The sequence below is a fragment of the Populus euphratica genome, unplaced genomic scaffold (genome assembly GCF_000495115.2).
Source record: "Populus euphratica unplaced genomic scaffold, PopEup_1.0 scaffold55.1, whole genome shotgun sequence".
In the NCBI taxonomy this organism is placed as follows: Eukaryota; Viridiplantae; Streptophyta; class Magnoliopsida; order Malpighiales; family Salicaceae; genus Populus; species Populus euphratica.
Window position 1 is genome coordinate 480707 of NW_011499921.1, and position 10958 is coordinate 491664.

The following is a 10958-nucleotide window of genomic DNA, read 5'->3' on the forward strand; positions in this document are numbered from 1 at the left end:
CCAATGCATGCCTTATGTTGTCCAAGTCTTTTTCAGACTTGCCAAAACAGTCAAGGTTCTAGAATTATAATTTTTTTTTGTCAAGTTAGATTATAATATAGTTTTAGAATGAACAAAATTATTAAACCTGACAGGTCTATTATAGTTGTTTTTAAACTTTATATATGTTGGTTGTTAGGGTTATTTTTAAACTAACCAGATTGACTGTATTAATTTAAGATACCTTTCTAAATAATTTCATTCAAAACTCGAGTTATATAAGTAATTGGATTAAAAAGTTTTAAAATTAACATGTATATTATTAATTTTTTTTTTTATAACTTGAATATTTTTTTCCCACTTGAAAATAATTGGTGTGGCCAATAATATACTTACTTATATATTATGATAACTACTTAGGAGATGTCTGGTAAGAAACCAAAACATTTTTAACTAAAATTTGACCTTTTATGTTTAAAATTATTTTTTAGTATTTTTAAATTATTTTAATATATTGAAGTTAAAAATAAATTTTTAAAAATAATAAAATATTTTAAAAAGTAATTCATGGTACACTCCACTCTAGTTAGCTCGTCATTCTTTGAATATTATTAAATTATTATTTTTACTTACTAGATCCAAATCATTATTGCATTATTAACTAATAAAAATAAATAAAAAGTTTAAGAAGAAAAATAGTTCTTCATTGGATTGCTTCCTGAAGAAATTGGTGAGTGCAAGTCATTGTTCCAAATCCGAATCGTGAATTATCTGTTTACACGTGTAAAATCTTAATAATGTTCTTGGGTTATGATTAAATGCTCGTGTTCTAATTTTCTTCCTCATCAACCGTAGCAAGACACCATGGGCTTGGAAGTCAGAATCATTTCACCTTGCCATACAATCATGCTCTTAAAATTTTTTAAATTGTTTTAGGTTTGGATTTATATATTTTTAGTATTTTTTTATTTTAATGTATTAATGTTAAAAATTAAAAAAATATTATTTTCATAAATTTTTAAATAACAAACATTTTAAAAAAACAATCTTTATCATATTTTAAATAATTTTTTTTAAATAATAATGGAAAGAGATTTATTGTGTTTAAATAGTAACTCAATTGGTGTTTTGTTGGATTTAAGTTATTGCATTTTTAGGAGGTGAAATTGAGGAGGGTGATTATGATTTTAATGATAAAGTTGTAATATTCAATATAAAAGATTTTCAGTCTAATATAAGAGCAATAATATAAATAATTAAATATTTTTTTGTTAAATTCTTTGACACACATAAAATATTATATAAATTATAAACCATAAACTATAAACTATGTGATATAAATTTTAATTATTTTTAAAATAAAAGTAAAATAAAAAAACTAATAAACTATAGAAGTTCATTGTAATTTTTTCAATCATAAATATCCATGAATACCTTTATTTAAAATTATAATTATAAAAATCTCTAGTGTCATAAAATTCTAAAATTAATTGATTTATTTTAAAAACCTGATAATCTAATTGAAATATAACTGGATCAAATTTTGATTGATTGATTGATTTTTTTACTTGTAAGAAAAAATAAACAAGTATAATGGATGATTTACTCAAAATAAATAAATAAAAAAAACAAAACCAAATGAGTACATGAAAATGCAAAACCAAAACCCTACTTGAACCCTTGGTCTTCCCTCCCCAGCTATACTCTCATTTCCAAAAGAAACAGAGGAAGCTGCAGCCTGAACAATGCAATTCCTCTTCCGCTCCCTCCCTAAACCCCGGCACCAACGTCACTGCCGCAGCCTCGTCGACTTTGCGGCCATCAAGCACGTCAGAGACAGGGGCTTAGACCATGCCGTTGAGCGAGAAAAGCACTTAAAGCCAGTGCTTTCAATCAAGAACTTAATAAAATCAGAGCCATCAAAATCACTCCCTATCTCCACAATCACTCAACAAAAAGACTTCCTCAAAATACCGATACGGCCAATAGAGTTAATTAGAAGATACCCTTCAGTCTTTGAAGAATTTCTGCCTGGTGGCATTGGAATCCATCCTCATGTCAAGTTAACACAACAGGTACTTGACCTTGATATTGAAGAACAGTTAGTTTATCAAAGTGAGAGTTATAAGAATGATGTTGCTAATAGGCTTTTAAAGTTGTTAATGATTTCAAGAATTGATAAAATTCCATTAAAGCTTCTTGATTTTTTATTATGGGATTTGGGTTTGCCTCAAGATTGTGTCAAGACTTTGGTTCCTGAATTCCCTGATTATTTTAGAGTTCTCGGGGATAAGAATTTGTCGCCTTGGTCGGGTTCGGATTTGGGGTTGGAGTTGGTTTGCTGGAGTAATGGACTGGCTGTTTCAGTTATGGAAAAGAAGGCAAAAAGTAGAGAAACTGGTTATGTTAAAGGGATGCCTATAGAGTTTCCAATGCAGTTTTCGAAGGGTTTTGAAATGGATAAGAGGTTGAAGCAGTGGATTAGTGACTGGCAAAAGTTGCCTTATGTTTCTCCCTATGAGAATGCTATGCATCTTGGGCCTAATACTGATGAATCAGATAGGTGGGTGGTGGGTGTGTTGCATGAGGTACTTAATCTTTCTGTTTCGAAGAAAGTGGAGAAGGACACTTTGTTGTGTTTGGGAGAGTGGCTGGGGATCCGGTCGAGGTTTAAGAGAGCATTGCTACACCACCCTGGGATATTTTATTTGTCGAATAAGATAGGGACTTATACTGTTGTTTTGAAGGAGGGATATAAAAGGGGATTGTTAGTTGAGAAGAATCCAGTGGTGGATATTAGGAATCAGTATATTCATCTTATGCACACGGTTGTCGAAGAACGTAAATCAATCACTGTACATGGAGGAAGCCAACAACAAGAAAAGAAGACTGATGGCAAATCTGAAGGGCAAGGAGAAAAACAAGATGCTGATGATTGTGTGGAAGTGACTGATGCGGGTTCTGATTTTGAGGATGATAGTGAAGATGGGTACGAGTATAATGAGGAGGAGGAAGGTGAGAGTAGAAAAAATGCTCATAGAAATGCCCCAACCAACAGGGGAAGAGCAGACAGGAATAAGAATTTGGATGTGAGGGGGAACTTAAAGTATGCTAGAAGAGAAAGGGGGGTTGAGAAACACCATGGTAAGACAAGGGATAAAGCTGTACAAAATGACGACTATAAGTACAATGATGATGATGAAGAGGAAGGTGAGAGTAGGACACATGGTCGTACAAAAACTCCTAGCGAAAGAACAGATGAGAATAAGAATTTATTTGCGAGGGGGCGTTCAAGAAATGTTAGAAGAGAAAGGCAGGTCGAGAGACACCACGGTAAGACAAGGGATAAAGTTGTACCAAAAGATGATTATAAGTACAACGATGATGAGGAGGAAGGTGAAATTAGGACACATGCTCGTACCAAATCCCCAAGGGGAAGAGCAGATGAGAATAAGAATTTAGATGTGAGGGGGCGTTCAAGAAATGTTAGAAGAGAACGGGTGTGCGAGAAACACCACGGTAAAACAAGGGATAAAGTTGTATCAAAAGATGATTATATGTACAATGATGATGGCGGGGAGGAAGGAGAGGGTAAGAGACATGCTCATAGAAATGCCCCACGCAGGAGAGGAAGAGTAGATAAGAAGAATAATTTTGATTCAAGGGAGGATGCAAATGCTGGAAGAGATAGAGGGATTGAAAAGCGCCATTTCAAGACCAAGGATAAATTTCGACCGAAAGGTTCTATCATAAAAGGAATGAGTAGAGGGTACAATTTCCACGAAAGGTCACAAGAGTGATCAGCTTCGCCTAAGAAAAAGAAGGAATCGTTGACAGCCAAGAGGACTGCTACTTGAAAGATTTAATTATCTGTCTAAACTAATAATCTGCAGGTTAGCTTCTTGTTCTATTTCTTTCTTTTGTTTGTTTTTTTTGTTTTTATTTGGGCAAGGGAATGCAAATTTACATGCTTATAATGTGCTCTTTCATAACTTAGTTAACTCTCTATATTGTTGCCTAGCAAAAGCAAGGAAACCTGGGACCCGATTTTGTTCTCAAAATTTGTACTTTCCGATGTAGGATTCTATTCCTGCTGATTTTGTAACTACCATTATTACTGGAAAACTGTGGAATCCTGTGCCTCTAAGCTCACAGTGCCAATATTTTCTGAGCACCTCTATATGAAAGTTGATAGACTGAAGTCAAATAACCATCATTATATCCAAATTGAAAGAACATGTTAAATTGTGCATGAGAGGCTTAACTCTTAGAGGGTCAAAAGAATTGCAGTAATGGGACCATTGAAGCGTTGACTATCTTGTGTTGTTTAGAAATGGTTTTGCAGGAAATTGTTTTCCCTGCCTGTCTTCATTGAGTTTAATTTCTACGGTATTTCTGATTTTATTGATTTATTTGTTTGAATCCAAGAACTTGGTAGTTCTCTAAGATCTGCGCTTCAAAGTCTTCATAGACCCTTCATTGGTCTGGGCACATGATGGACCATATGCATTGATAGACACCATCTCAAACCCAAAAGCCTAAGCTTTTGGGTTATTGAGCCATCTTTGTATATATGCACTTCAAACTTCTCCTTCCTAGCCAAAGGGGGATTCCCTCACTCACATGCTTAGCTCAACATACTACATAGTATTCTATATTTAGAATTTAGATGGAGAAACAGAGTTGATGAATGGAGAATCTGCTGTAGTTACATGTATGCTCTCTGTCATGGGATGGGGAGTAATGATTTCCAAAGTACTGATCTACTATTCTTTGATCAATGTTATAGAATATGCACATATTTATGATGAATATGTGATCCATATTTGTGTGCATGTATCTTTGGTGGTTTCCAATTCAAGAACAGTGCAATAATTGCCCCATTTCTCAATTTACCATTCATGATATGCTGCTTTATTGAAACAGTTGTAACAACGTTTATTTGTATCAACAATTCAACTTATTTGCCTTTCCCATTTGCTGTGTTATGTGAAATTGTCAATAGAAATGCATTTGATGGCATGAGGTTGTTGTGTCAACTATCTGGACAGCACAGAAGAAAGAAAGGAGTACCATTATATCAAAGTTTTTGACATTATTTTAGAGTAGGGCTCATTAACTGTAGAATAAAGTTGAGCAAAGATACAGGTAAAACTGCTTGCATGGATGTTACATTATCTATACCGTTCATTTCTCCTCATGGTTTTGTTAGTCTAAGAGAGCAAGACTAAGTGTGGACTTCAACTTAGTCTTCGATTCTTTTTCCAAAAAGAACAAAAAAAAAGAAAAAACCAAGATGTTGTTATGGGTTTTTCATCCATTTGCATGCTAAGGCCAGGTAGACAACAATTGAGAAGAAACCATATTGTCTTCTCCTCAATTGATGTAGAAAGTGATTTTTCCAAATCCTGAAGAATATAACTTGGTTGTGGATGTCGTGTGCAGTTTCTGTTGTGGATGTCATGTGCAGTTTCTGCCACAGTAGATCTTTTAAAATAATAGTAATCATACGGTGCATACTGGCAAAACTCGTCTTTAAAAGCTTTCTTTTTTTATGTCTTTTGATTTTTTTCAGCCTCCAAATGATCACAAGGCTACGACATACATGTTTGTCCTTGTTGAATATAGAAGATGGGTCTTCTTTGTTGACGTGCAGGTTTCTTCGATTCATCATTTTCTATGCAAAATTTCAAATTCCTGGTTTCACTGTAAAGATTAATGAAGTATGACATTTGTTGCCATTACTTTTGACCATCAAGTCTGTTTAGAGTCTTCGAGACTTCGGAGAACAATGGTTCTCTAGTTGCTGACCTGTCAAGAGTGTTGACAGTGGCTGTTAAATGCTAGATGCCTGAAGTTACTCAAAATGATCTTTCACTTGCCCCCCTGACTATGCTTCAATGTTGAGAAAGAGCGCCACTTTTACTTGGACATCGCAAGTTTAGTCTGGTTGGAAGGCTGAAGCTGCAAATGCAGTAAGTTGGGTTGGAGAAGTCTTTCTGCTTCTGATTTCTAGTTTATGTCAACAATATAAGATCATTCCTCTGGAATCATTATTTAGCTTCTTTTTGGAGTTCTATTAACACTTTATACCTTCGACCTGTGTATTTTGTTTGGCTTCAAAAAATCAGTATAATTCAAATGATCAATGCGCATTTCGAGATTACTTCCTCTCATCTTCGGCATGGTATGCTGTATTTGTTTCAACAAAAGTTCTGTAACCAGATGTTCATTTTCCTCCCATCTTTGGCATTTCATCATAGTCAATCCTTTCCCTCCATTTGTTTGTTGGCTGGCTATACTGGTTTAGTTCCTGCACTTCCCCTATGTATTCCATAATCATTGTTGTAAACAAAAATACTGTAAAGTTTAAAGGCAAGCTTGGAGAGAGAAGGTCTAAAAAGGCTAGTGAATAATTCCATATAAAATTAGCTGGTGTGTGTTGAAGTGCTTGAGTGTTCTTGATGAATGGTCAGCAGCGCCACTGGTTTCCCACATGCATTTGCTCATTGCTGGTGCCTACCCAAAGAAAAGCATAACTTGCTCGTGTAGCAGATAGAAGGTTTTTAGGGAATGTTGCAGCATGACTGTTCCATCAATTTGCGTACCACTGATATATTTTTTCTTCTGAGCATGCATATGTGCTACTGATATATTTTTTCTTCTGAGCATGCATGTCTCCTCCTCTGGGTAATTTTGACCTGAGATCAGTTTTATTTGCCAACATCCAAAGATGGACATGAAAGAAGTTGAAATTTAATCTGAGAAATCAGAAATAAGTAGTAGCACCTTTTTACATAACATGAGGGTGACCATATCTAGTAGTACCTTCATATCGTCTTAAGAAGTACTTTCATGGATACGTACATACATACGTATACATGCAAACTTTTTATTCAATTATTCATAAACCAAAATGAGAACACGAAGTATTCAGGATGGATATTTAGATGTAAGCTTGTGGACTGGAGAGCCCGGTCTTGGAAATTCTTTAGATAAATAAAGAGAAAACAAGCATTTCTCTCTCTCTCTCTCTTAATTTGCCATGCAAATTACTACAACTTCATTTTGTGAAAATAAAAAGAAAGCAAAGAATTTGGTCTTTCTAGGGGGAATATTTATCTTTATGAAATTGTTCTCATGGCTTTGGCAATTCTTCAAAGACCTTATACTCAATCCAGAAAGGCCGGTAGCCCAAAGTTAACTATCATGTTTTGCCTTCCAGAGCCACCCCCATGTGATCTCTCCAAGAACTTGACGACGACATGAACTCAATCCAGTTTCCCCCACAGATAAGTCAAACAGCAAAAACTCACCACTAGGAACGGATGCTAATCAATTTAACTTTAGAGTGAAATTCAATGACAAGGAATCAAAATGAAAAAAAAAAAAAACAAAATAATAAGTGGCTTAGTTGAACTTTAGAATGAAATACCTATTTTCTCTGAAAAAAACCAAAAAACAATTTTAATGGGGGTAATTCAATAATTTCACAATGGCCCATTTGTCATTCAAGAATTTATTTTTATGATGCATAGTAAAATGACCTTTATGCCCATAAATTTAATTTTTTAAAAGCTTACCTTTAATGATGATTTTGTCTTTTTTATTTTTTGATAAATAGTTAAATAACTTGCATATTCCTTGGAATTGAATTTTCCATAACTTATGCTTAGAGGTGCTTTTGTCTTTGCACCAGGCTATTTTGTAATTATAAGGCTAGTTTGAAGAAATTATATAATTTAATATATACAGATATTATTAAAAAGATTGATGACATAACCCTGTGTTTTCTTAATATGTTGTGTGTGAGGCCATCTAATTTTCAAATGTTGTTGCCTTCCACGATGATTTTTGAACTGTCTTGGTGTTATTTTTTTGAAAATGAGATTTATATAGTCAAAAACTATCATGTTTGATGTCAAAAATAATTTTTTTTTATTTTTTTCTCTCTCATCTCTTAAAATTTAGGCTTGACATTTTAAATTTCAAGTAGTCCCTTTAATTGGAGATATTTAAGTGTCATTCTTCATTTTTTTTTATTTGCAATTCTTGTCCCTGGTCCTTTTTTAAAATTTTGATTTGTTTTTAATTTTATTATTCAATCTAATTTTTTTTAAAGGCCTAGATTCTTTTTTTTTCTTCATTTTTTTCTTGTCTATTTTCTAAACTTTTAATTGTTTTCAATTTCATTCTTTAATTAAAATTTACAATTTGTTATTTTTTAAAATTTGATTCTTATTATTTTAATGGTTTGAATTGATTTTTCTTTACAATTTAGCCCTTTAATCCAAAATTATCCATCATCTCATTTTGTTTTCTAAATTTGACCCTCATTCATTTAATTGTCATTTTTTCTTTTGAATTATTTTTATGATTTTTTTTTAATTTCATCATTTTACGTTTGATTGATTGAAATTTAGGATTCATGATTTTTTCAAGTTTGGTGCTTCCAATCAAATGGCTTGAGTCATGGGTTTTATAAGCTGACATAGGCTTACATTGTTTTTTGGACTTATTTACTTTTATGATCTCATGATGTTGATTTTTTTAAATAGATTTTATTTTATTTTTTATTTTTTTTATAAGGTTATCATGATTTTATGACTTGACTCCGTGTGTTTGGTAGGTTAATTCGGGTGGGCACATCCCTATTTTTTTTTTTTTGCTATTAATTATTGTCTTTTCTTTTGGATCTTTTTGTGTGATTAATTTTTCTTTTAAATTTCATCCTTCAATATTTGATTTGTTAAGAATTGACTTCTGTGGTTTTTTATATTTGGTTCTACCAATCAAATGGTTGTTGGCTTTAATTTATTTTTGGGACTTATGTTTTTACATCTCATGATTTGACATTGATTTTTTTTTTTAAATTAGGTGTCATGATTTTTTTTTGTCAAGTTATCTCAATCTCATAATCTGACCCGTGGGTTTGATGGGCTACCGTAGACCGACTCAGGCTTTTTTCTTGGCTTATAATTGTCTTTTTTTTGTATGTTTGATTTTTTTTCAATATCATTATATAATATTTGATTAGTTGAAGATTGAGCTTTCAAGTTTGCCAAATTTAGTTATTTTAGTTAAACGACTTAAATCACAAGTTTATTGGATTAACTTTGTTACCACTGAAATCAAAATTTTTAAGGTTTATGTCTAGGAACATTTACATCCTTTTCATTTTATATGCATAGTAAAATGACTAAATTATCTTTTAGAAGTAAACTCTCATTAATTAATGGTGAGGAGTGTTTTGATCTTCTTATAATGTTTTTTCTATACATAATAACTAGGTTTGTCGAGAGGCTTTATTGAATTTTTAATTTTTAATGCATAGTAAAATTACTTATATGTCATCAACGAAAAAAAATTAAAGCTTCCTTGCTAGGGCTTTTTTTTTTTAATTTTTTGATCTTGGTTTTTTTGTTATTCTTTAAAGGATAAATATACTTGGCTTTTTTGTTATTCTTTAAAGGATAAATATAAAATATTCATAAAAAAGTTTGTGAATGCAATGTGAAAGCTGCCCATGCCTTTTAGGCAATTCATATAGTGGCATTTTACAACTAAATACTTCCTTTAAAGTGGTAAAGGAAGCGTGTTGACATCCTCTACTTACTAGTGCCGTGTGTGCGCGAGATAGAGCTTAGGTTAGGCTCTAAAGGATTTTTTCCCTCTCCTCCTTCTTTCTTTATTTTATCCTTATTGAAGTATGAGTGTGTCCTATCATTTATTATTTATATTTAATTTAGTCATTTTTTTAATCTTATTTTGACTCTTTTTTTCCAATCTAATCCTTGTTATATAGTTTAATTTGATTATCATGTTAAATTTGGTCTTCATTCTTTTGCTTTTTTGTCCTCTTACTAGTTAAATTTTGTTTTCAATTTTATTTCTGTGTATTTGATTTTAATTTATTCTTATGTCTAATTTGGTTCGTATGCTTTTTATTATTATTTATTTTGTTTTGAATGCTTTTTTCCACTTTAATTCCTTAGCATTTTTCTTATTGAGAGTTTTTTTTCTTTTTTATAGGGTCATCTAGATCCCATGTTGACTTATAATTTTTTTATGTTAATTGTTTTTTATATAGTTTCACCACTAAGCATGTTTTTTATTGAGAATTTTGCTTTGGGTTTTTTTTTTTCACGAATCGATCTTTGTGCTTCTATGGGTTTATTGCAATATATGTCCATGGTTTTGAGGTTTGTGAATTAAGCTAACTTGACCTCTTTTTATTTTTTCATTGTTTGTTTTTAAATTATATTTTTTTTAGTTTCTCCATTCAGTATTGGGTTTTTTGATAGGTGGACTTCATAGTTTTTTCTGCAATATGCTTTCATTGTGACTTCATTTTTTTTTAATTTTATATTAACATGAATAATCGTTTGATTGCACAAAAAAATTATCCTAAGAAACAAAGTTACTAGACAAACCTAAGCGTCTGGTCCATACTGTGAGATCAAATATTTTAATTTTAGTTATCTCTTGTTCAAACATTTATTTATTTAATTACATGCTTGTATAAACATTTGGGTTTGTGATTGATAATTTTTTATATATAAAAACATGTTGGAGAAGTCTGTATTTTTATTTTTTGTTGAAAAACATTATTCAATTTGCAGTAAAATGCGGGTCAAATAGATAGTAGTTATCTAAAAAAGACTTTAAATATCCTAAAAACTTAATAAATAATATAAGAGAACATTAATAATAATGAAATTATTATTAACACTTAACTATTAATAATTAACAACAAAAACTAAAGAGACTTGAGGGTGTTCATGCAAGATGTTTTTCTTACTTCAATCCTTATAGTTTTCACATTTTATGTTTTGGTCATACAACTTTATCATTTTTGTTATATTTTAGTCGTTGACAATTAAAGGGAGAGAAGAAGTTTTTCGTCAATTATATTTCAGCCATAAAAACACCAATCTTGATTTTACTAGTTCATTTTTTTAAAAAAGATTCAATGGAGG

The 10958-nt window shown here is 31.6% G+C and overlaps 1 protein-coding gene across 5 annotated transcripts; it reads left to right on the forward strand.

Moving 5' to 3' along the window:
• Window positions 1-1629: 1629 nt before the first annotated feature.
• LOC105135135 (Ubiquitin carboxyl-terminal hydrolase family protein) lies at window positions 1630-6336 on the forward strand. 5 transcript variants are annotated; one of them, XR_844129.1, is made up of 2 exons: window positions 1630-3872; window positions 5636-6336. XR_844129.1 is itself a non-coding variant. In XM_011039864.1 (2 exons), exons 1-2 carry the CDS (start codon window positions 1725-1727, stop codon window positions 3777-3779), a joined length of 1977 nt encoding a protein of 658 aa, XP_011038166.1. In that variant the 5' UTR covers window positions 1630-1724; the 3' UTR covers window positions 3780-4123. The 5 variants fall into 5 exon arrangements, 3 of the variants coding, with proteins under 3 accessions (XP_011038166.1, XP_011038167.1, XP_011038165.1); XR_844130.1 differs by lacking the exon at window positions 5636-6336 and adding an exon at window positions 5555-5602; XM_011039864.1 differs by lacking the exon at window positions 5636-6336 and having other exon boundaries at window positions 1630-3292; window positions 3371-4123.
• Window positions 6337-10958: the final 4622 nt, after the last annotated feature.

Coding starts and splice junctions, on each gene's coding strand:
- LOC105135135 (XM_011039863.1), top strand. CDS start 1,725: ATGCAATTCCTCTTCCGCTCCCTCCCTAAACCCCGGCACCAACGTCAC.